At 41.8% G+C, this 26,597-nt stretch overlaps 1 protein-coding gene across 1 annotated transcript; it reads right to left on the minus strand.

Moving 5' to 3' along the window:
- Window positions 1-654: 654 nt before the first annotated feature.
- Window positions 655-25,949, minus strand: ISX (intestine specific homeobox). Its single transcript, XM_050323718.1, has 5 exons — window positions 25,772-25,949; window positions 18,133-18,375; window positions 5,910-6,061; window positions 1,564-1,680; window positions 655-891 (listed from the first exon to the last, which is right to left on the minus strand). Exons 1-5 carry the CDS (start codon window positions 25,947-25,949, stop codon window positions 655-657), a joined length of 927 nt encoding a protein of 308 aa, XP_050179675.1.
- Window positions 25,950-26,597: the final 648 nt, after the last annotated feature.

A 26,597-nucleotide genomic window follows, 5' to 3' on the forward strand; every position in this document is an offset into this window, starting at 1 on the left:
ACTGTCATATTTCAGCTCAAACTGTGTTTGTGCCCTTTTATTCAAGTCAAAAACACAGACAGCAAATCAGACCCACCCCCCTCCCTCATTAACTGCTTGGGAAAAAAAAAAAGTATCTTGAAAGTTTGATTTTTGACCTAAACATGTTCTTTGCAACCTCCAGTGCATGAGGACCAGAGTGCATGAGGACCAGAACGTATGAGGAAAGTGGCCCAAACCTGCAGAGAAAAGCCCTTTTGGATGGATCTTGGGGCTATGCGCACCTTATCACAGGCATCTTTCCTTCCCCAAGACATCACCAGTGCAATAGGGTCATCCAGTGTTGTCTCACAGCTGAGTAAAACCCCAGTCCTTTCGCAGAGCTGCTTTGTGCACCGTCCCCCTGGGGAGAGGCCCTCAGTTGAATGGTTGGGTTTCTACGTAGTGTGCTGCTCCTCAGGCAGATGAAGAGCTCCTTCCTGGTCTTTGGAGGCTCTTGCCCACATTCTCCCGGTGGCAGCAACTCTTGGTAGCACTCCTGCAGCGTGCTGACATTGCACCACAGCCAGCCATCGTCCCAGTAGGTTTGTTCAAGGAGAGGAATCACACACCTCCAAAACGGATGTGAGGAAGGAAGGCATGCCCCCAAAGTTCCCCACTCCCCCCTGTCCTCCTCTATGTGGAGCTGGCACAGATCCTGCTCCTTTCCAACTTGTGGGGTAGTGGCAAGCCATAAGTGGGGAGGACATTGAAGACCAAGTACGGTTCTGGGAAGGGCAGCAGCTCCGTGTGGTGGGGAGAGAAGGAGAGCATGCTGGGCAGCCAGGCAGTTGTCAGCTGTCCTTGCAGCGGTGAGTAGTATCCCGTAGCAGGAAAGGAAGCAAAGAGCTTTCTTGGCATTAAGCTAGGAGCCTTTCAAGAATAAAAATGTAGTTTCAGGTGAATCAATATGGACTTTTATTTAGATACAATTTACAATCAACCTTATTTGTTTCCCTGGTGTTCAGTAATTAGGTAGAAAAGTTTAGAAGAATAGACTTCCTAAAACCCGGTGGTGTGTTGTCACCCAGAGAGCAAGGCAAAATACACTTTTTTCTAGCCATGAAAAGCCTCCTGTCAGGAAAAGAGCCTATGTGCCAGCCAGATAATATTAATGGTCCTGGACATGGCAAGGGTCAGGGGCAAAAAGTAGTAGTCAGCCTAACAAGGTGGGATGTTGTAAAGAGATACTGTCTGTAAAGAAACATGGCTTTATGGCTGCAAATGTCTTATTTTCTCCTGTTCAGGAAATTTTTGATGGTAAAGACATTTTGAATTAAAGTATGATTTATGAAGAAGTGATTTAGAAGCAAAATGGGGAAGGACCACCCTGCAAGAGACATCTCACAGCATATTTGCAAAACTGGTTTAGTATTATGAAGAAATGTGTTATTTGACCAGATTTGCTGAGATTTCTTGTCATCCTATTGCCATTTTTATCTTTTCCAGTCCTCCTTCTCTGGCATAGTCCCATGTGAATTGACTACCAGGTGAAGGATAGATGTCTCTCCCTCAGTGGCTTTATACCTAGTGTTCAATACTTACTGTGAAATCTGTCTTGGGAGCAGGAACGAAGTCAACTTCTGTCAGATGCTGGAGGCCACCAAAGTTTCCAAATTTTTCATGTTTCCTCCACTTTGCTCGCTGATTCTGGAACCAGATCTGGATAGATGTAAGAAAGAAAATGCACAGAAATTAACAGAATATGAAGGAGAAGTTGCTCACAGCCAACTACTTTCCCTACTCTCTGAGTATCAGAAAACAGTGACATCCAGCTCAGCAGAACCAGGGGTTGAGTCTAAAGGAATGCAGTGGGTTTGACACAGCACCTTTCACACTCTGCATAGCATGTGGGATCTCTGGACTATCATGACAGACTCTCTTCTACCACAGCTCACAGAAGATCTAGAATCATCCTAACCAAGGAAAGACAGTGTTGCAGCACTTACAGGGCTCTCTGGGAAAGCAGATCCTTCTGTGGCCAAAACTGTACAGCAGTCAAGGCACATGGCATTCTGTTTTCCTTGTTTTTCCTAGGAGGTGTGATATGTTGCATGACAGGGCTATTTTGCCCTGTTTCCACACGAATAGACTGAGAAAAGATCTACCTAGATGCTTTGCTGGGCTGCAGTAAAAATGTGCCACCAGCAGAGATGTAGTAACAGGATTCTTCCTATATTTAACTGGTAACATTTTGAAATTCACATGAGAGAACTAAACAAAAGACCCAAGGGGATCACTAAGCCATCTGAGTATGTTGTCTGCCATCTCTTTTGCCTGAAAAACAGACAAATAATTTTCTCAGGGGAGTTTCTTTCATATATTAGCTGATTTGACCAGTCTGACTTCTGGCAGAGATATACACGTGTTTATTGTGAAGTGGCAGTAATGCACCTTTCTGCATTGTTCTGAAAAGTTGAATCCCGCTATAGTTTCTATCTGGCTGAGGGACTGGCTGTTTGAATGTAAGCAAGTGGTTCACATGAACACAAAGTGTCAGTGATCAAAGTCAGATGCAACTGGATGTAAATATGTGTGTATTTTAAACCAAATAATGAGCAGCTCAATTATTTCTGCATCTCTTGCCCAGGAAGTAATGGGAATGTCAGGAGCCCTCTGCTGCATTGTTGATAGTTAGCAATACCTGAGGTCACTGAAATGACAGTTTTATTTATCTGGGTTTGCATGTATTTGGGAACTGCTATATTAACTCCTCCATTCTCTTTCTACCATGCAGGAGTTATGTGCTGGAAATAGCACCATTTAACACTGATAAAGTGATTGAAGGAAATGGGGGGCTGAAGACAACATTCAGCCTCTGAAGTACTCTTTCTAAAGTCTGCACACAGGATAAAGTTCTCACTTCATGGACTTCCATTTTTTTAAATAAAGGCAAGCTTTCAGTAATTCTCAGACCAAACTGCTCTTTTCTGCCCAACCAGCTCTGCAACACACTTACCCCTAAAATGGTTTCTAAATGCCCACTTTTCCAGTGATCCTGAGCTATGACACTGAGATAGAGCACAATATTCCCATGTGTATTCACAAAAGTCACACCAGGGGCAGGTGCCTCTTTAATCCTGACAGAGATTTCACAAAAGACTCATTTACCCTCTAAGTAGTCAGCAGGTTGTCCAAGGCAACCAGGACTAAAATAGAGTGCAGAGGGAGGGTGGTGTGCCCCATGTTGTAGGAATGGCCTCCATTTGTTTTACTGATTCTGTAGTTCAAATTCACCTTTGTGTCAGTAAGTGGTTCCTATGACTAACCAACTTTGAAATGTCGCCAGGGGACACCTGTTGCAGGCCTAGTTTTTTGTCTGCTAGCACATGCCATTTGATCTGCTCTGTTCTCTTAATCCAAGTAGGTTGTAGGACCAAGGCAAGGTCTTCACAGTGCCATGTCATCAATGATATCAGTTACCTTTATAGACCAAATACATAGAATCATAGAACTGTAGATTGGTTTGAATTGGAAGGGACCTTCTAAAGATGCTCTTTAGTTACAACCTCTCTGCTGTGAGCAGGGACATCTTGCACTAGGCCAGGTTGCTAAAAGCCCCATCCAACCCGACTTTGAACACTTCTGGTGATGGGACACCCACAACTTCTCCGGGCAACCCATTCCAGTGTCTTGCCAATCTCACCATAAAGAATTTCTTCTTTACACACAAACTAAATCTACCTTCTTTCAGTTTAAAATTGTCATTAATAATTTCATCATAAAACGATGAGTTTGGCAGTATCTTTTTCCATAAGCCAGAGTTGATAAGCATTAAATATGTTACCCTTTCTTTAAGTCTTCATCAACAGAGACTCATATCATCTTTCTTACAGTTTTGCAAAAAATCAGTGTTTGGCTGACAGGTTGTCCTGTTTACCCTTTAAGTGCTGATGCAACATTACATTTCTTCAAGGCCCTTGGAATGCCCCTTGTGCTCCAGGGCTGATTTAATATCAACACTGATGATCCAAAGTACTTCTCAAGCAGCTTCTTAAGAACTACTGGAGGTAAGTCACTTAGATGTCTGGATTTAAAAATATCTCTCTGTAGCAGCTGCTGTTCAACATTGTCCTTATGGAAAGTGTTACCACCTTACCTGACATATTTCCAAGGATAGAGCAGAAATTATGACTGAACATCTTTCCTATTTATGCCATATCCTTGACAGTCCTTTACCAATAAAGTAACAGATCAATATAACTGATTACTTTTAGGTTTGTTTTTCTGTTCTTAATCGACTTTTATTGAGTTTTTGAGCTATAATTCTTCTGACCAAAACTTTGGCCTGCATCCTGCTTTGTTTATTAATTTTTTTTTAATTTCTTGTTTCTAATGTTTACTCATCCAACATTCTTCATTTTCTCTTGTGTGTAGGCATGCACACATGTAGTGATATAATTTCATCTATTCACTTAAGCTGTTTCACAGCAAGCAAATCTTTTTCATTATTTGGAGGACACAAGCTTTTTCACAGTTATAAAATGTTTTATTTGGTTACCTGATAGTTGTTCACATTTTTTTCCCCAGTTAAATTATCTTTCTGAGGGGATTTGACTCATGTTTCTTTAGCTTTGTCAAAACTATTATTTCAAAGTACCAAGAGCACATGTGAATTCTCAACATGCTATTTGGTTTATATGTGACAAATGCAATCAATCAAAATTATAACAACTTGTAACTTGCACCTAAGTCACCGCTAATTTTCAGTTCCGTGGTTGATTTCCCTTTAGCAGCTAAGATGAAGTCAAACACAGAATTTCTTGTGTCATGTGCAACCCTATCTGAATTGGGTATTTGTCATCTGCAATTCATACATCAGGGGCTTTTTACTTCCCTCATTTATATCCCAGGTTGATGATTCCCATAACAACTCGTTTTTATTTTTCCCCATACAGATTATAAATAATTTTTTAAAACAGAAAAGTGCCCTGTTCTTTCATGTGATTTGTTGTTCTGTTGGGAACACTGCCTAGTAGCCCAGCTTGTGCTTTATGCCATTGGAAATGCAGTTGGTGCATTGATATCACTAATAGGCATATTGTGGCTATGCAGTTCCAGTTCTCCCTGTCACCTAACTATGAAGCAATGTCATCATGGTTAGTCAAAATCCCCAGGCATGTCATAGTCAATAAACTGCTTCATGTTGAACTTTGATTGTTAAGAGTGGGATATGAGCAAAGAAGTGCACCAATGATTCTACAGTTACGGCAAGAAACTGCCTTGTGCAAAAATCATCTCGACACTGCTTGATAAACAACACCAAATGCCAATACACAGGGGTATGTATATTTTAATGTTGTAGATCTCGTATGCAGTAAACATCTGGGGTCAATTTTTAGCTCAGTCAGCAAGACTATATTACAACTGAGGGAAACTGGATTACTTTCTGTGCACTGAAATTACAGCCAGGGCATTTATAGCCTGTGATATCAAAATACAGAACACTAAAAAAGCATTTTCATTTGGGTAGCTATTTTCACATTTTTTGAGACCCTGTGGAAGATGGATGTGGATGACAGTTTGTACTGGATGAATATTAGCCCATAAACTGTTGATAAATGATTAATAAATATTTTCATAAATGGCCACTCTGTCGCTACAGAGTCCAACAGGTTGCTCATAACCATCTGTAACTCCTATTTGCTATGCATTTAGTGTGCTTAGAGCTCCTGTTAACCCTTTGATAAATCCCATTTGGTTAGTCACAGCTGGGTGACAAATACTTCTTCCGTGTTTGCAAAAGGAGAACAGTGATATTGGCCTTCTCTGTAAGGTAAGAGAGAGGTCACGCAATTCATTAGAATTGTCACCCAGGCATAAACTATTAAGAATGTACTCTGAATAATGAATTGCTGTGGCAAACACAGCCTTTTGGAGACACAATATACCTGAACTCTGGCTTCTGGGAGGTTTATCTTTGCTGCCAGTTGATTGCGAATATGGACATCCGGGTAGTGAGTCACTTGGAAAATCCTCTCCAGTTCCTGGAGCTGCTCAGCTGTGAACGTTGTCCGGATTCTCCGTTTCCCTTTCCTCTCAGCTGTGAAAACAAGGAAAGGTGTATTACATTTTACAGGAGCAGCCTACAGGACTACAAGAAGATTCAAAGAGCACATTGCACAAGATTACATTGATGGTTCTTGAATGGGGGAAGACTGGGCAATCTGTTCCAGTGCTCAATCACCCATCCTTATCTTTTCCTGACATACTGGTCTTACCAAGCTTTCCTCCAGCTCAGAGATATTATTTTATTCCATTGTCACTGTACCAATTTGGATGAATTTTCTCCTCCCAGCAAGATCAAGGAGTTGCCAAAATATGTTAATACTTTGGAGGGAAGTCAACCATTAAGGACTGACTGACTGCTGTTCTCTTCCCATACCATTCCTTCAGCAGTAGGGGTAGCCAGCAGTTTAACTTTGCAGTTATAAAGAAAAAGTATTTTTCTGACTGTACCATTGTGGTGTGTGGACTTTTTAAACAAGCTTAACCTTAATAACTTAACCTTAAGAACAAGGCCTTAAAACCCATGGGAAGTTTGGATGCTGTGAATTCCTAAGGGGACTCATAGACTGCTCCATTCCTTCACTTGGTGTGGTGTGACCACACTAAAGACTTCCCTCAGCACTCCTATACTGTTTTGAAAATGTCCTTTATTTAGATCATGAACTCTGTGTGACACTTGGTGTAAGTTAGAATAAGGTCTAGGTTGCTCTGAAATGATGCTGAAGGGTTGATGTCTTTCAAGGAGGCGGGGAAAAGAGCAGCAGAAGTGAGGTCTAAGGCAGCTGTTCTGCAGAATGTGGAGTCCAGAGTCCAGAATGTCCTAAGGCTGGAATCCTCTCTGATGCACAAGTGAAGTATCTTCCACCTGACATTGAACAGCCAGTACAAAAAGCCATGCCCCAAGTGCAGTGAGTCACAGGGCACAGGGTTTTTTCTAGTGAGCTCGGAAAACTGCGGCCTGATAGGAGCATAAAAATTCTGATATCATTAGTGGCTATGATGAGTTTGCTATTCAGTGACCTGAAGTAATTGTCAATTAAACCATGTTGCTCAAAAAAATGACTACTGTGAATAACTGCTTTTGGTCTTCCACGGTCTGATGACAACTACGAATTCATATGTAACTAGATGCATGCCCTTCCTAACGGGAACAGTTAAACAGTAGTCCCTCAAGGAGACTTTGTGCTTTTTTTTCCTCCCTTTTTGCTCATCCATTAGCATATTCTTTTCCTTTTGAGGGCTAAAACTGTGAAAAGGTAAATAAATACCTTGGCCAATTTAAATTGGGCTCTGTGCCAACCAGAAAATGGCATTTTTCATCTCTAATCAAAACCTCATTGTGACTCTGTTGACACAGAAAACCAGGAATAAGAACTCTGTCCATTGACTTGGTAGGAAAAGGTCTGGGACAGGATACCACTACGAATATTTCATCTTTTCTAAACCTTTTGGGTACGTTGAAAGGAAACCAGTCATGCAAGAATAACTGAGGACTGTCATTTATCATAGACACTGTCAATACTACCTTGTCTCAGAAACAGCCTAATAATGCTGATGTCCAACACAGTTAAATCCATATCATTAGGCTTTCCACCAGACTATCAAAGTACTACTCATTCAACTACAGCTCTTGCTTCAACCCCAAGAGAAAAATGTTATTTACATTGGATCTTGCTGGCATTACTGGAGCAGAGATTTGAAATGAGAAATATTTTTTGTGTGTTTATGCTGAAGGTATGAATGGGCACTGTCTCCTAAGAAGCCCTGACCACATCTACTTCAACCTTCCCAAAAGATGTCCGTAAGGGGGGGTTATTGCTACATCCAATAAAAGGGAAATATCAGAGCTGACAATATGAATCTCAGGACACTACATCCCCTGTAGATATGATAGGGTTCGTGGTTCATAATGGTGTTTCTTGTCTGGAAGATTTTCACCTCACACATCTTGTGGGGACTGCCCTCCATATCCTCCAGGGAGATACTCCAGAGAGGTAAGACTGAGTACCAGGATGGTATTTTGTCAAGCATATTATGTTCTCTCATACAGTAGTGAATCTCTCTGCTGTATTTGTATCAATACAATTTATGGTATCTACACTGCTCTACTACAGGGCAACAAGTGAAGTTTGCCCTAACCTTGTCACAGTCTCAGAAATTTGATGCCTCCCTGAGAAGTCCTGTATGTCTCCATGAACAGTGAGCTCAGTTCCTGCCTCTGTCCAAGGTAGAAGACTGGCTCTACAAATCTGGGAGAAGCTGCAGTCTATCTCAAGCATTTCCAGAATAAAGCAAGAAATCCAAGCTCAAACTGTGACCAAGCTCCTTGTACCTGTGGTCCCAAGTGTACAAAAACATCCGGGATGCTGGCAGAGTTCTTGTCCTGCCAGGTTTTGTATGCCCAGGCAATCTGTGTACCTTCTAGCAATCAGAAAACCTTTGGAAGAGAGAACAAACCTGGCTGCATCCTGAGGTGTTTCTGAATGAGAAAAAACTTAGACCCCCACCGCCCCATATTAGATTAATGAACTAGATTATAATTTCATGACTGTGCAAAGCAAGAAAGAAATTGTCTACATTTTAAAACATAAGATGTCACATCGAAGGATAATAAAAAGGTGTATTTTAGTGTTCTATCAGAATACCAAAAAAAAAAAATTAATTTAATCCTGTACAAACCCTTCTGTCTCATACATTAACCAGACTTAGTTAAAAGAATTGTGATGACTGAACTGAACAATGATGGAACTGAACTAAATGCCAAAGACTAGGTGGATCAGACCTCCCCGTGACAGGCACCATGCAAACAGCAACCATTAGTTCTTTTCTGGAAGCACATATGATGACAGCTATCACTTACTCTTCATAATGGGGAATCAAAGCTAAGGCAAGACTTTTTAGTGCCCAAACCAGAGACTACCTGAGACAGAATGGAGTGGTTTACGTTATTAGGACCATGCTTCCTGCAGGACCTCTTCCTATAGAGTATGTTCATGCACACCAGAGACAGAGATGATAATGTGGGTATCTTTCCTTAGCTTTCAGCTTAGGAAGTTGTGGCTGCTGGCTGGACGCTTGGTACAGAGTCTACTGGATTAACCAACCTGGACAGATTCAAGAAATCAGCTGTCACAAACAATGCAATACCATGTCTGCAGGGCTCAGGTGTGGAATAAAGTCAGTAGTGGAGATCACGAGTTCAGAAGGACCTGCAAAATCTTTGCTACAAAGTGTATATGAGAATGAGAAGACAAAGGCTGTGCACAGCTGGTGTAAATTTGGGAAGCAGCTTTTAGCTGAGCTGGGACACCTTTTGGTACTTGAGAGATAGATCCATTGCCTCGAACCACACAGTATTTTAAGCTGCTGGAAATGGGATGGACAAGGCATCTGTCAAATAATGGCTTACTATACTCTGTGCCTCTACCACCTAAGAAGCGTCCAGGACTAGAGAGCATGGCTTGAGAGAACTGGCTCATGAGTGTCTGGTGTCTCAAATCGGTTTATTTGGTATGAAAATAACCCCAATAACTTGGTGATAGACAAAAGAAACTCTCTATCAAATCACTCTGAAATCCTTCACATTTTTCCTTCTTGAAAGGTGAACTGTCTGTTTTACAGACAAGGCTCTTACATAAGGGAAGGGTCTACACCATGCTCAGAAGTGTCAGTCCTACTGAAACCAGATTTTTCAAAGCCAAAATTCATCAGATTGAAAAAAATACAGTAACATGAGGTCAGTTATGGGCCAGTAGAGACTGAAGGACAAGCTTTGATTTCAACTTAAAAATAAAATTAAATTGCTAACTAAATAGAAACCTGTGAATTAATCAAAGCTTTTGCCAGTAGGAAATCTAGAAAAGTGCATTTTTTCTGTAACTAATCAGTCATTCTTTTTTGTTTTTAACTATTAAGAAATACAAAAAATCTGGGACTCTATGTTAACATTTTCTCTTGCAAGATGAAACTTTCTCTGACTGCAGCTGTGATACTTCCCTTTGCCTTGGGACCTTAGCTTAGAGATCCCATAGCAAACAACAGCATTCAGAATTACAGTCTAATAAAGAATGTGGGTGGAAGATATAAGACTAGAAAGTCTTGAAAGTGTAACATTGGCTTTTCAAATGTGGCTATAGAGTCTCTGGGGAAATAAGACTCTGTCTGAGTTTCCTGAGCCATTTTTTATGTAAAAGCTGGGGATATTCAAGTGTGCTTTTATGCTCTGTGAAAGTCATTTGCAGGTTAGCTGACTGCTGAAACCAAGCCTGAAAATACCAGGCAGCTAAATATGTCAGCATTTTCAGATGCTTAGAGATACAGCTGTCTATACATTGCCTTGCTGCTGACATTGGAAGGGCCAGATTCTCCAAGCTGATAAAGCAGTATAGCTCCTTTAAATTCAGTAGCAGGCTCATTTATCCTCTGCAGATCTGCTTTATTACTAGGTCAGACTTGGAGCAAGTTGGGACATTTGAACTTTGTAGAGATAGAGATTCTTCTTGAAGGCGCAGAGTGAAAGGATGAGGTCAATGGCTACAAGTTGCAGCAAGGAAAATTCTGATTACATGTTAGGAAAAAAAATGTTTTCATCATGAAGGTAGTCTGATGTGGGCCTGGAGAAGCTGTAAAATCTCAGTCCTTGGAGATATTCTAAACTTGACTGGCTCTGTGTAGATTTGGGGTTGGACAAGGCGGCCTCCAGCGGTCTCACCCAAGTAACTTTTTTGTGGGATCTCTGACCTATAAATACCCATGTGAAGTAAAGCCACACTATCATTTCTTCCCTAAAAAAGTAAGGGAGTTTAGGTCTTTAATACTATGCACAGCTCAAAGAGTTTGATTTGCAATTGCTCATATACAGTTTTAGCTTTGCATATAATGGCTTATTTTCACTGTCTTGTGTGACACAGTTTCAAGACATCAGAAGTATGAGCAAATCAATACTGCATACTAATGCTTGAATATGTTTGCTCACATTTACAGTTTGCTAAGTAGAAGCTGTGCAGCTGCAACAATGCCATATTGGGGCAAATTTCTTCTGGGTTATAATCTGTAGTGGGCAAATAGCCAATGGTACACCTTGCACTGCCGTTTCTGAGCTGCCCTGCATATCTGAACCAGCTAGAAAAATGCCATCTCAGGCAGATCTCTGCAATTGCATTCCCCTTTTGCACTTATCCCTTTAGTAGGCTAAGACTATTTCAAACCTACTTGGTCTCATTACACAGGTTTATACACTGGGGGAATAAGGAATTAAAAACACCTGAGAAAGGCTGGAAGTCAGTGCTGGCACATATTTGCTTTGGAGGAGGTAATCTAGGTAAGTGAAAACTGGTGGGGTCAGTTTATCTTTCTGCAATCCTCTTTGTCATTTCTGGACAGACACTCTCTCATGGTATGCAATAGCCAGATTCAAAGATTTTGCTGCTTCTTTGCCAAGGAGAAAGCAGTTATGTAACAAAGCAAGTGGCTTTAGCTGCATATCCTCAGAAATACCCTTTTTTTCTGTGTAACAAAGTTAACTGAATCACTTGTTTCTCAGAAGCAAACCCATGTGTGCTGGAAAAGAGCTTCGTTATATCTGATTAAGTTTTGTTTTCTCCTTCTTGCCTTTTAAAAAGATGTTCCTCTCTCTTCTTTCCAGTTAGATATATGAGTATCCCAGCCAGTTCCTTCTTGTGGTATTTCTGAATGTGGTTCACTTGTGATGACATTCTGCCTGTGACAGACAGCCCCATGGAAAAGAGCCCACAGTTGCAACTCTATCAAAGGGTTACACACTATTACACAGTGCTGATGGCATCAGGACAAAATGTGGTTTTCTGTATACAGAGAAGTGCCCATGGCAGTCCCTCTCCTAGATAAAGAGGTGGTTTATGGCTTTCAAAAGAGCTTGTGCTGCAATATTTAGGTGGGAGTATTGCAGTGTGGCTAATCTTTATTAAAGTGGTTTTTCAGCCTTTGTTGAGAAGCACTGGCATAGCCAGTGAGACTGATCCTAATTGGATAGGTACAGTGTGGTCCAGACAAAGCCTCCTGCTAGTGAAATGCAGCATTTAGCATCCAGCTGCTGACTGTTCAGGCACTGCCCAAGTTAAGACAGAGAAGCACAACTTGAATCTTTAAAGTCTTGACTCCCTCCCTGCAGTCCACAATTCCTTGACAGAAAGTTGCTTCCACCTTGGTGCTCAGTGCAGTGCCTTAATCACTTGACAGCAAGACTGAAATGCAGAGAGGTACAGACTTCAGGTAGTGTGAGCAGGAATGCTAAAAATATCAGGCCAGAAACCTGTTTAGGCAAGCTGTACAGTGGTGGCCAGGGGAGTTTCTTAGTCTGCTTGTCAGAGGAGTTGGCAAGGATCAGACAGTATGTATGAAACCATTCATGCGAACAGTTTGTTTGGAGGATCGTGCGCACCATCAGCCTGAGCCCCTGGTGAATTTAACCTTTCTCATCTGCCAGCAAAGTGATGACGGTGTTTACAAGTGCTGGTGCCTGAAATGGTGTTGTGCATAACTCGGGCACAGCCAGTGGTCAGCAGAACATCTGAAGGATGAAGCGTGCAGGCCATGGTTTGAGGGGCCTCAGCTGACAGGGGTGTGTGTCAGTTTCCAGCTCCTCAATATCAGAGAATTATAGAATCACTAAGGTTGGAAAAGACCTCTAAGATGATTGAGTCCAACCATCAGGTCTGTACCTAGGCTGAAGAGCCTGCACCTTCATGAACTCCTTCAGGCCAAAGTATATTTGGGGTACACGCACGTGTACGTTCCCCATTCTGTTAAATCTCAAACTCGAAACGTACTTTCAGTGAATGTTTAGCCATAGTCAAACTTCATCTTAAAAGCAGTGGCCAGCCTAAACCAATAATGGTTCTCAACAAGGAAAACAGGTTCCCCACCACTATTCCCACACTCTCTGGTCCAACACCTTTGTGAGAAACCAGCCATTTGCCCAGGGAGGAAGCTGAGCTTATTGCAGGTTTCACAGACAGCCTGTTTTCTACTTTATTTCTGCTCTTGGGGTTTTTTGTACCTGCAAACATCTAGACATCAGTCAGGCATGCTTGTTTACATCCCTGCCTCAGAGTCTGTACTCCCTCCAAGAAAGCATAACTCCATAATTATTTTGGTATATAGTTTCTGATGTTTCCCCTTTAAGCATAAAGGGCTTGCTAATACAGTGAGCAGAACACCTGCCCTCAATTTCAAAGAACAGTAATTAAAAGCACCATATCCCGGGGATGTAATGAAAAGTTCTAGGACTTAAGAGAAGCCAAGTACTCATTAAGACCTTTGAAATAAACTTATCAAGATGTGCCATCAACTTTACAAGTGGTCACGTTACACAGATTTGACCAGCAGGAACAAATTAACCTCTGAGTCCTGTGTAAGGTACCCTTTGGATTCAAAATTTTCAGGAAAGAAGGGACTGCTTGTGGAAAGCATTAAATGCTAACATTTGCTTTAACTAAATGAAAGTCCAAACCCCAAACCATGAAGAAACAACATTAATGAAATTTATGATAGTCCCCCAACTACTGACAGCTTTGCTTTATTCAGTGCTTACTTGTATCAGTGAGACTTTTATGTTTGAAGGGCAAGAGTAAAGGATTCAGCTTTTGTGCCTTTCATTTAATATCCAGGGTGTCATTATAAACAGTCAGTCTTCAAAGAGGGAGAAAAAAAAAGAACCTGCCTTCAACAGTGCCTCAGGTAAACCCACCAAAACAAGGTCAATGGTCTGGGGCATTTCTAAATGTATATAGAGGAACACTGCACTTCAGAGACACAGGGCTGCAGGGACTATTCACACAGATAAACAAAAGACTGGTAAGACAGCTAATGGCAGCCAAACTATATATATAGGCATTCATTTTTTTCCTCTTGCCTTTTCTTTTCATTTAGAATGCTTCTTTTTGTTCTGCAGGACAGTGGGATGCTTATGCCCTTTCTCACAGTCCCATTGGCATATTCTGGGCAGCTGATATTTATCTGGGACTGTGATTATGCAGTGCTTCACTGTCTCTTGGGTGTTTCAAAAATGCATTAAGATAAGTCAGCATATTGGGGAAAAGACTGTTCTGTGAGAGATAAACCATACTGTTTCACAGGGGTACATGGATTTGACCATATTGTCCATAAATGAACAGTACAAGTGAATTTATGACTTCAGAGAAAACATGAACACTAAGCTAAAGATGTCTGCAACTGGTATGGGTACAGAGGGAACATGATTTACACTGGAATTTCTCCAGAACTGAGATTATCTCTATACTTTCCATTGTCTTTATGATAATTGCCATCAGAATTTGTCAATATACTTTGGGATCACAGATGCTATATCATAATAAAACAATTAGATTAATAAAAAGATCCCTGAGCGCCCAGCCAGCATTGTGCAGAGGATTTCTACTATGGAAATATTTAGGTGACGTTGACTCACTATGGCAGCCTCCTTTACAGAGAATAATGAAGACATGAGCTGCAGGAAATAACACAAGTCCCTGAACCACCTGGGCTTCACAGCCAGAACCCCTCAGTTTCTGGTAGAATTAGGAGTCAGTTCTGTTTATTGAAGCATGATCTATCCTGTCCTTGAATTATTGCCCAGAGAAGATATCCCACAAGACTAGATAACCACCAATGTCTTAAAGTGATGCTGCTATCTGGCTTCTCCAAGGTACTGACTGCTCCCTTGCTTGAGCAGAGGACTGGAATCATTACCCATGTGCAATGTTGGGCACACTGACCCATTGTCTTTGAATGCAAATATTTACAGTGCACACAGACACACAAATGTATACGATCAGACCCAGTATGTGTAAAAGACAAAATAATTTCCCACAAGGATCTGAACTAGGCTGGGATCTTGGACATGGCAGTCTCCATCAGGAGCTGCCACAGGTCAGGAAAGCATGGGGATATGTTGCCCTCTCAGGCTCCAGTGCTTGACTGTTTTGAACTGGTCAAGTCCCAAGGACATTAGAGCGAAAAAAAGAACTAATTAAAAGGAAAGTGGGAGCACAGGATTTGGGTATTTACATGTTGTTGAGGTGCTGATCGACAGCCACAAGAGTTTGTCCTGCTTTGGCAGCGATGGTGGTTGCACATAGCAAAGTGGCTGCAATTACTCATCCCACAGAGAGCTGGCCCAAGCTGAGTCTGTACTGACACCTCAAACTAAGGCGTCCCTGAGAACAATCTCCTTTTAAAACAGGTTTTATCAATGCTGTTTCCCAAGAATCCAGGTTTTCTGAAAAGGTTCTGCTGAGCTCTTCATGAAGAAAGCCACACAGGCGAAAACACCCCACACTGAGAATGAAGGCTCCCAAATTCAAATGAGGGCTTAGCCAAACCAAATGCCATTGTCAGCATGTCTCTAGTATACGAGGACTCTTCTCTGGTTTTTGCTTACAATGCAGTCTCTAAGTTCAAAGTACAAGAGGCATTGCTTCCTGCAAATGGTTTGTGATAAGGGCATAAATCTATTTAGCTTAAATGACAAAGCATTTCTAAACCGCTTAGTGGCAGAAGCCATTTTTGTGGGAAAAACACATTTTTAGGGACACTTCTTTGTTACAGCGTTTCCTGGAAATATACTCCAAATTCATGCTCTGGGTCACAGCCAGGGTGCTCTTGTTATCTCAGACCACCTGCCCATGAAAGGGGCTACTTTCATAGCCTCTTCCTCACTTTTCTCACTCTATCCAAAAAAGCACCAAAGCCCAGCCCTTTTGCCTCCAAGGTGATTGTATGGTGTTCCTGATTTCTTCTGTTCCTTGACAACTAAACAGATGTGTGTGCCTAGGTGGAGCCTGGTGCCCCTCCTCACAAATTATGTGGGTGTTTTATATAGATAGATGTAGGCTGAGAAAGGGAGGTTAGGGAACACCCGCCAAGGGCTTCTGATGTCTTTCACATCAGAAATGTCTCCTGCTGCTGAGGTTGGTGCCATTCCCCTGGGTGGTTGTAGGCATCCTCGGTGTGGGTGTGAGGTAGATCCTCGGGACACCTCCATGGCATATGCTACGGGCATTTGGCACTGCCCACGTGTCTTGTCAGAGGACCCGTAACCAATCTCCAGCTACCATGCCAAAAGTGCATCTGAAGCACCCCAGAGTCGATAGGCATGTAAAGAGAAATTAATTTGCTATCAGTTTGAGCTATGAGGATTACAGACTGCTTCCAGGGATGATGCAGTCTATCTTTCCTGGAGGTGCTGCTGCTGATTTCATCAGGGAAAGGTGATACCAGCCACAGCCAAGGGCAAGAGAAAAAGATCCACCAGCATTTTCCCCTAATGTAAAGTGGAAGAAGAAGGTTGAAGCTTACGATGCTGGAAAGACCAGCATTAGACCCAGGCCTCCGGCTCTCTGCTAAGAATGACACAGTGCATGGACAGGATTCAAAACATCATTGTTTGTGCACTGCAGGGAAAATGCCAATCCAGTGCTTTAGGATCATCCCTCCTTCATCAACCGGTTTGTATCAAAGGCTCAATAACTGTGGGAACCAGTAGCCTAGAAAATGTCAGATCATTAAACCTCTGCTTGGTTTCAAAACCCCACTGCCACCAGGGAACAGATGGATTTTGCTTAAAATGCCTTTGAAATATAAGTTGCCATTGAAAGGCTCTGCTCATCTTGGCTCAGTTTTGTGCAGATAATTACGTGCTTCCTCCCCTGCTTTACTGATGAGGTTGATACAGACCATGGTGCTGATCAGTGAGGCTAAGTGGCAAGTTGGGACAGCCACCTCCCAGGTCTGGTGTGACCCTTGTGGCTGGGGACTTCTTCACACATTTATACTTCTTTTATACTCAGAGGTAACTCTGAGTGTCAGATACATACATCCCTGGCTCTTCTGTGAGGAGAAAACAGGATTTTGCCCTGCTGCCATCAGCTGTGTGCAGTTTAAAGGGCAGAGGGAGGCTAAAATGTCTAGTTATCTTACAAGGCTTCTCTCTGCATCAAGACTGATGGCCTTCTTGTGCAGGAGGAGAAGCTGACAGCAGCTTGTCACAAGACCGATGTAACCCTTAGCAGTGACAGCAGAAACAAGGCTTTTCTTTCAAATGTATTTCACAGAAAAATTTGTTTCCACTGCCAGCTTGCAGAGTATGGATCAAGGATGATGTGTGGATCTCTGCGAAGCCACCTGAGTAGACCTTGCATCTGGTGGTAACACGAGTCCATTAGTAGTTTTCAACTGACTTAAATGAAACTCCTTTTTTTTTTTTTTCTGGAGAAAATAATAACAAATCGTGCAGGAAACACCTTTGTGCTGCTACTGAAAACCTGTTTTCTGGAGTGTAGTATAAATATCTGTATTTACCTTTCCTCAAACTCAAAGAACTTATAGCAATTTTCGTCAAATGCTACTAATAAATTACTGTCTGAATGTTAGGAACTTGTCTTGTTCAGGTACCATGTATCCTGCTTAGCCTAAAGTCTCTGTGCAACATATTGGAAAAGGATATTTGTACTGTCCAGTGCTTTGGTTGAAAGATAGACTGTTTACCAGAGCTTATAACTAATTAAATTAGCAGATCTACTGACATAGCCAAGGTTGAAAATTGTGCCTGACACATCCTGCCAGATCTCTGCACATCAAGATTTTGCCTGTGTTCGTGCTGATGACCTCTCCATCACCTGTACAGCGGGTCCAAGGTGTAGAGAACACACTGAGCTGACTAGGCATATTCAGCAGCTGCTCTCCCTACATTGAGCAATATACATTTACCAGGAAATGGGCGTTGCACAACTCTGGGAGTAAGGCTGCCCAACACGGCAACTCAGTAGATTGCCACCCCAAGCAGGAGGGCAATAAACACCCAAAGCAGTCCCTATCACTAACACTGGTAGGGCTGGCAGGCCTGAGGTAGATCTTTAGCTCAAAGGGTGGCTCTCCAAGTTTTTGATGGAAAGAGTAAAGAGTCACCATCCCTGTGAATAACCCAGGAGCTATGACCATCTACCATGACTCAGCCAGTGGAAACATTCTATGATGTCTGTTGCTAGGTATTGCCATGCACATAACTGTAAGGTAACAGCTGTGGTTTTTGGGTACTCTAGGAGAAAGTTTGGATACAGAAGCACTCACCATGAAGTGGATGGTCCACTGGGAAATCACACAGCTGATCTTCCTCTTCCTCATGTTTTCTTTTGCCTTCCAGGTGTTCACGTCCTATGTCCTCACCTAGGAGGGACACCGGGCTGCCTCTAGGTCTTCTGCAGTGAGTTGCCTGCACTCTCTTTGCTCTGGCCATGGGTGTAGCACATGTGGTGGGGAGAAGCATTCTGGCTGAAGGTAAATCACATTCTAACTGACTCCTGCTGCTGGAATCTGTGAAGGACACAGCACAAGACAGCTTTGAGTAAAACAACCACTGTTCAGCACAGCTTCTAGTTTGTGTGAAGAAAGTGGCCTAGATACTGTACCATTCTAACCTGATCATATTTAAAATGGCCTTAATCCTTCTGCGCATCAGTGCCAAGATTACCCCACGTTGCAGGGACAGGATCCTGGTGAATTTGATCACCAAATCTAGCCTGATCTCTGCTTCCTTCCACCCTGAAACTTTCAATGGCCTTTGTAGGAGATTTTTAAAAAGAACTGTAGCAATAAGGAGACATGGCCAAATGATCAAGAAACTTCAGCTTCTCTGTCAGTATCCAAATTAGTGGCTGCCTTTTCTGAAGAACTCAGACATACTGTAGATAGGGAGCTGCTGCGACAATCTGACAGCAAAGATCGCCATGGAATTTGCTGGATGCCAAATGCTTTTAAAAATATAGTCCTTCCTTAAATGTTCCTATAGGAAAATGGGCCAATGAATAGGCTACAGGTCAGTGTCTTCCCTGATTCAGGTCCATCTATCCGTTCTTCTCCATCTGGGCTACCTGTTGCTCTGATTTAGGCATTGGACAATTCTAAAGGCAGCCTTTGCCCAGGCTCTCAACATTTCCCATCTGCCTTTGTGACAGGTGAAACTGGTGATATCTGGGAAGGTACTGACAGCCGACTCATCTTCATGAAAGCACCTGCACACTCTTGTTGACAGGACAAACAGGGGGAGTACATATTGGCCCATTTTCATGAAGTGCAGCTGTAATGTTAACTTAGATTTGAGCATGGAAGTTACAAACAATCTCTAAGGTAACCTCAGCAGTAACCAGTGATGACATGTGCTAGGTCACCTGACTCTGAGTGGTTAGGAAATGGGTCACAGAAGCCATAACCTTTCCTCAGCCACAGCGTTGCCTTATTACTAACAGCATTATCTCAGTGTGTAGCAGGGACACCTCAAAGTTCTTCCAGATTAGTTTTCTGCCCTATGAATATTGTATGAGTTCTTATTCTTCCTTGTAAATGGACCTTGCAAAACCATGCACTGAAATACAACATGCTGGGAAGCTCTGTGGCTGTTGGCATCCCAAGAGAGGTATATCAAATACTCCCACTCTCCACTCTCCTTTTCTATATTAAAGCCCTACCATAAACCCCAATGCTGAATGCTTTATGTGCTGCTTTGGTAGTTGCAGTCAAGGCTTAGGCTTGACTCTTCAGAGACAAGACAACTGTGTCTATGTTGCTTTAATGGCAAATCCAGAATTTGTTCTAGTTTTCCTCCATGCCTGGATTTCTTTGCTTGGAAAGGCAGACTAAGAGGCAACACATAAACATAACGTAGCCATCGGGGAATTTCAGTTCCATGGTTTGCATAACCCTGAGGCAATTGTGACAGTACAGGTTTGTCTGCTATTAGTGCCAAAGAACATTAACCTCTTAATGCTATAATAGACTGCCCTCCTGAGCAGTCACACACATCTACACTCTGGGGTTTGTGGCACTTGTGGTTGGTCACCTCTCCCCTCTCATATCTAAATGGCAGCAGATGTGAACCACTACAGGTGGTACTGGAAGAAACTGCACTTTCTAAGATACAGTTTACATATATGTTTTACATATTTAAGTTGTCAGATCTGGCATCTGCAAAGCATCTAACTTTTTAGACTTGTCAGAAGTTTATTTTCTGAGCAAATAACAAGTTCTGTTTGTAACCTGCTTCGGAGCAACAATAAATATAACATATGGAGAAAAAGTACCCAATTCCAATTCTGCTCTCAGTAAAAGCCCCACAACAGGAATTTTATAGAGGGTTGACATCAACATGAAGAAAACAAAGTTATATAAGAACTCTGAAAATTAACCAAAGCCTCATGTAAATACAGGATGGTTGTTCAAATGTTATCACTAATCTTTGAGTAACCTTCTAAACACAATTACATATGTCCAGCCATGCAGACCTTAAAAATCTAGTATGAGGTCAATGGCTATGTTTGAGGCATATTTTGCAAAATAGGATTAATTTAATTCCTTTAGTATCAACTACATTTGAGTTTTCTATTGAGAAAACTGGTGAGGTTTTGAACAATATTTGTGGGATAAAGGAGAAGGATAGACCTGAAAGCGGTCACTAGCATGGGGCTGGGGTTAAATGATTTTCTCAAGAGCTCAGAGGATATCAGTGTTGGCAAAAGTTCTTAGCCCAGGATTTCTATATCGGTCCCCCAACCCTAAATTAAGGGCTACTTGCACTCCTTTGCTAAATGTGATTCTGGTAAAATTAATATGTTGCAGAACTGATGATGCTTATATCCTACAGTAATGAAAAATGTAAGGGTACACAAGCAAGGTGCTCTTATGGGGAGTTATTAAATCTTTCTAAGAATAACATTAGCATTTTCTAAATTATAGAAGGTTTTTCAGATGTCTTCATCTTTCATATACAACTTCCCTCCCCAAAATTTGTCTCTGACATGCTCACATACCCCAGTGAGAGGGGTAAGAGCACAATTTATGTAAGAGCATGGGTAGAGTAATTACAGACTAGAGCAGGGGGAACAGGGAGAGAATGGAAGACAGTTCAGGGCAGACGGGAAAATGCCAATGTCTTTGTGAATTGGTGAAAAGGAGTTGGACAATCTGTTGTTTGAGATCGAAGAAGTAAATTAGAATGGCATGAACCTTAAAGAGAGGCTGAATAAATCAAGGAAGTTTTCTGGAGATAAAGATTGAAGGTAGATATTACTGAGTTTAATGCACACAGCTGAGAGTTAGGATCCCTAACGTCTAGTCAAGTTTTCTTTGCAACCTTCTCTGGTGCCTGTTGTCCTGACCAACTAAGGAGATTGTTGGAAGTCATGGCTCTTTAGGCAGGGAGCTCTGAAAAATACCTATGAACTCCCTCAGGGAATGTTGTTTTGTTTTGTTTTGTTGTTCCAGGGATGGCAATAATATTTCAGCCTAGCACAATGTGAGATATTTGTTGCTGTCACACATAGAAATGACTTTGACTTGTGGCTCAAAATGGTGTTTTTGGCTTGAATAGTTGTATAAAAAAGGACAGAAAATTTCAGGCAAGACAGTAGGGTTTCACTTTGGAAGTAGTAGGTTATTTCAGGTGCGCTTTTTTTCCCCCCCAGGTGTATCAGGTGTATTGTTTTTCCTTGTAATAGGTGGGGTAATTCAGTGGTATTGGCCAGGTGGTATCTGTTCAGTTAGATTCCTTCAGCTTGTTTCCTCTTTTGTGATAAAGCTGGGTGGAGTGCTACTAAAAGTGAACAATCACAACACTGACATTTGTGTGTGAAGCAGTAGTTGTATTATTAATTTGCATATCCTTAACATAATGGAGCATAACACAGGCAGAATGACAAAATTACTGTATCTGTTACTGCTTTTACTATTAATTTCTCATCCCAAGCTTTTCCTGACTTGATAAAGAACCTCCTGCAGGTGAAACCTCACTGGTAGAAACATCATTTCAGATGTACTTTCAAGTACATTGAAATCATATTCCCAGGAATTTCAGAAGAATTATTTTTTTCTGAAATAGGCCTGATATTCTTCTCTGGTTTAAATGAAAGAGTTGGAACTAGGGAGGAGATCAGCCCTTGCTAAGTGTTTGTTTGTGTCCCTTGCAAAGGCCATGGTTTCCCCTTCTAGGTATTCTGAAAAAAGAATGAGAGGAAAAGCATAGACTGCATACTAAAATGTCTCCTTGTTCGTTATTTGTTTTTTTAACTTGGTAAGAGTCTTTCAAAGATTTCAGTAGGCTTCAACAGCTGGAGCTCCAGGTCGTCCAGTAGTTTTGCTTGTACAGTGAACTCCCCAATGGCTAATACTGCAACTAGGAAGCCAAATGCTTCAGAGAAGACTGAACACTCCTAACTCCAAGTCCCACTGGAATTACACTCACAAAAACATGTGAACTTAGGAGTCAGGCCCAGAGATGTCCTCATACATGATCAAGTCCTGCCCTAGCTTTCTATGAGAGGCTGGCACTATACATCACAACGTCATTTTTGTCAGAGACTCATGGAATATTTTAAGTTAGAATCAACTTCTAGAAATCATCTGGTCCAGCATCCATGAGTTTTCTTGGGAAGCTTTGTCTATGCCCCTCATTTAGAATCATAGGCTGGAAAAGATCTCTAACATTAGAGTCTGAACATTAGACCACTGAGTCCAACCATTTCTGAAATTCTGCATCTTATGTTTCTCTGGTCCTACCCATCTCCTCGGCTCATAATGCTAGATTTAGACTTTAGGTGTGGTCTTGGTACATAGACTGTCTACATCAGATGATGATTCTTTGGCCTCAGTATTTAACTTATGGTAGCCCTGAGTATGTATGTAGTGCCATATGGATCTCATATGCCATATGGATCTTCCTTCCTTTCATATAGAAAGATCATGGCTTTGGTCAGATACATACCACAGGGGATGTAGAAAATGTTCTTAAAATCCAAAGTAAGATATAACTCAGCCCTGACCTTTAGTACTTCCTTCTCTGCTGCAACTGAACTGTTATGAGAAAGCAGTTGGATTTGTGTTCCATCTGGAATTTCCAACAAATTCCTTAGCTCATTTCAGTTCCCTGACCTTGGCCAGCACTATTTACACAAGTTGTTTAATGCCAGTGTTATATGGTATTAAGTTAAACAACTTTGATGAAATACCACAATTATCCCAAGATGTACAGCAGAGGGTATTGAACTTCTGAAATAAATAAAACTTACCTGAATAAATCACATTTCTGTTCAGAAAGCAAAGGGTAATAGCTTAGGTATCTCTTTGGTGTTAGTAAGAAACAGTGAAAAAGTTTCTCTTTCATTCTCTTTTTTAAACATCCATGATCAATTGCAAAAGCAAAGTATAATATTTTTTAAGATTTCTACATCTTTCCTATTTTCTCACCTCCAGTAACAGTGAAGTGAATCTTCAAGTGTGTATACTGTTTTCATTAGTTAACATTTTACATTGTCTTAAGTATTTTAATCCACCCTTGCTTTCTAGCAGGGATGAGAAGAGTCATTATATTCTCTTGGTACAGCTAAGTCTCTCTCTGTCTAAGTGATGAAGCAAAGTTAAAGGCAAGGACTGGTCGTTCTGTCTACATTGCTTTCAAGGTGAAAAACTGACTGTATGCTCAGGTGGAGCCATTTGGGTTGAGGCTGCACTGGAAAGCAGTAATACAATCCTAGGAATCCAGTATGTCCTGCATACAGATTTGTCAGACCTCATGCTTGGAGTGGCGCACTTAGCCAAGACACTCAGTGGAACTAAGCTTCAACATATTGATTGTGAAACAGACTTAATATAAAATGTCCTGTCTCTGCTGTGCTTCTCTGTTCCCACAGAAGAGTCTCATGTAGTTAAAATGCAGTTCTGTGGTTCCTGTTATGAACAAACACTGACTTAATTTTCAGTGGTGTTAGCTGTCTCACTTTGGATCCAGCAGTAGAAAGTGACTGCCATGGGCCCTCAAGAAAGGACTTTCAGCTCACAAAAACACACTCCCAGAGTGAACACCAGCACTTCTCTGCCTTCAAAATGCTCCTTTGGAACACAAGCCCCACTGCATTTGCACCAACATCAGCTTGTCCTTGTCCACCCTACAAACTACCAAGCTCTTGCTTGAATGAGGACCAGTTGTCCAGTTCCAGTCTGCAAAGGCAGCTTTAGGAAACCTCTAAGAACTCAAGTCCTCCAACAGTACCAGAAACAGCCAAGCAACACTTGCCTTGGCCTTCAACAATCTTGTCTATCTTTGAAACCGCTCTTTCTTTGAGCAGGAGGCTGTACCTCAGATGACCTTGAGAAGTTCCATCCAACGTCAATTACCCTATGGTTCTGTGAAAAATCAGCAGCATGCTATCACTTTTCCCCATACATAGTTTTCCATGGAAAGCTGCAGTTACTGGCACAAAGGCAGCAGTCAGATACTCAGCCCCAATGCCTGGGGCTTCCCCAGCTGTGAGATGCGTGGTGGGCTGACTGTCCCACAGTCAAGAGACAAGTCTGTACAGAGTAAATTAAGTTATCCTGTGTCAGAGATGAACAAAAAATCTTGTGCAAGCATGGTGGTTTTAGGGACCTTGAGTCCAACCAGTGACTAATGTTACAAGAGTGAGTAGTTTTCTTCCCCACTTAGGTCTTGTTTGTTTTCCAGTCCAGGTCAGTATCCAGTTTAGACATAAAAGAAGATGAAACTATGTGAATAGATAATAGTTAGTTGGACTGCCAGGTTTTTGGAAAAAGACTCTCTCCCTTACTAATGGGTGGTTCATCCAGCGTCCTGGGAAATGGGGTGCTGAGCCATGAAAAGACCTGTATTACAGAAAATGAAGTGTAGCATTAAGCTTTGTTGAAAGCATTTGAGTGAGAGGTGAGTGAAAATTTTCTGTAAAAACTACAGGTAATTTTTATTTAAGTAGGTGTGTTTGCATACATAAAACATATCCTTTTCATGGAAGATGTAGATTAAAAAAGAAGAAGAAATATTAAATCCAGAAAATGTTGGGCATTAGTATTTGTTTAAGGAAAAAAAAGAGACTCTCTCTTTTTGACTATTTCAGTGGGGGGTAAAAGTTCCCTCAAGGCCAATGTAACTAAACTGAAAAAACTGAAGTCAGAAAGGCTAATGTAATTGCTCCTTTGCTCAGATCAAAGTCATAAAAGTTTTCTAGTAGCTGCTTTTATTTAGTTCATGAAAGAACCTAGTGTCCATGATGATAAGCAGAAATTATTAACCATATGTGCTTTCCCTTTTCTTGTTCCAGCAACTGAGTTCTAAAACTGCTTAGCTACCATTACCCTTACAGACTTTTTCTCCTGCTCGGGGTGAGTGGCCAGATTTATCAGAAAAGAGTGCCGATATGAGATTTGGTTGTAATTCCAGAAAACAGTCAACTCTTGATATAAGTGAAACTCCAAAAATTCCGTTAAGTTTCAGCAGTTTTAGGCTAGTTTCATGAGTTTGAATACTTGTCCTTCCCTATGACAGGCATTTATTTGTCTATTTTTTTAATAACATGAGTATTGCTTTTTCAAGTGAAAGGCACGAGGATGTTGTATTTGTTTACAACAAGCACTTCTTCCTGTTACTGGAGACAGCTACCTGCAATAGCTGTTCAGGTTGCATAGTCACCTCTCCAGTGGCAGTGGGGCTTTACAATGCACAAAACCACAGAGCCAAGTCTACTGCGAGGTTGAAAGCAAATTATTTTAAAAAGATTATTTCTGTATATGTAATGAATGATTTGTACCTGATTAGGGAAATCTCAGATTCCTACAAAAGCTAAAGAATAAAAATTCTACATAATCAAATGCGACAGCTCTAGAGGTCAGTAAGAAAGGAGAATTTTCATTAAGTGTTATAACTGGTACTTACCAGCAGCCAGTGGTGACCCTGCTTTTAAGGATGGAGGTCTCTCAGCGTAGTTCCTTCTCTTCCTGGTTTCACTGCTTGTGAAACTGGCAGTGCTGGCAGAAGGTTTCTTTAAGATTTCCTCAATGGAAAAGGACAGGCTGGGCTTCCCCTGGCCAGCACACATCCGGGGGTCCATCATATTCCTGCCAAATTGGCCGTGGGGCAGAGAGTCCTCTCCTGCTCTCCTGGCTCTCAGAGCACCCTGAGGAACATGCAGCTGGGACGGTGTGTGTCTCTCCCCACCCATGCCCAGATGACCTGCCAGAGCACGGGGAGGAGAAACAAAGGCGACCCAGAAGTAAGCACACAAGCCTGCTCCTCTCTGCTAATCAACCTGGAACCAAGACCTGTGCTCCTGTGTCTAGGGAAGACAGCATCAGAAGTGGGGGTTAAAAGTCGTACCAACCCCACCCACTGCCAAGCATTCCCCCTGCCACTCAGATTTACGGAGCTCTGAGCAATCGCGTGGCCATTCCAGGAGGAGGTGTGCTCCTTGCAGACACAGGTGAAAAATGCTCTGGGAAGGATTGCTTCTTGCTGGTAAATCCTGTCTGTGGGGCAGTTATCTTCCTTTTATGCTTCCTTTTATGCAGGCTGAAACCTGCAAAAAGCCCACTGGATTTGTACTGTGATAAAGTTAAGAAATAATTGGCATGACAAATATTTATTGCTTGTGTCACTTACTAGCTAGAGAGACAACCTGTAAACTTCTCTTGCATACGACTAGGTGTCACATATGAAAACCTCCCTACTAGAATTTCCCAGGTTATTCTTCAGCCATCTCTCC

This window comes from Myiozetetes cayanensis, unplaced genomic scaffold, assembly GCF_022539395.1.
Source record: "Myiozetetes cayanensis isolate MyiCay16 unplaced genomic scaffold, myiCay2020 scf3, whole genome shotgun sequence".
Classification (NCBI taxonomy): Eukaryota; Metazoa; Chordata; class Aves; order Passeriformes; family Tyrannidae; genus Myiozetetes; species Myiozetetes cayanensis.

Excerpts from the sequence above, each read along its gene's own strand:
- ISX (XM_050323718.1), bottom strand. The coding sequence starts at position 25,949 with ATGATGGACCCCCGGATGTGTGCTGGCCAGGGGAAGCCCAGCCTGTCC. Across the intron at positions 18,376-25,771 it reads AGGGTCACCACTGGCTGCTG|ATTCCAGCAGCAGGAGTCAG; the intron begins GTAAGTACCAGT and ends TGTCCTTCACAG. Across the intron at positions 892-1,563 it reads CTCCCAAGACAGATTTCACA|GCTCCTAGCTTAATGCCAAG; the intron begins GTAAGTATTGAA and ends TATTCTTGAAAG.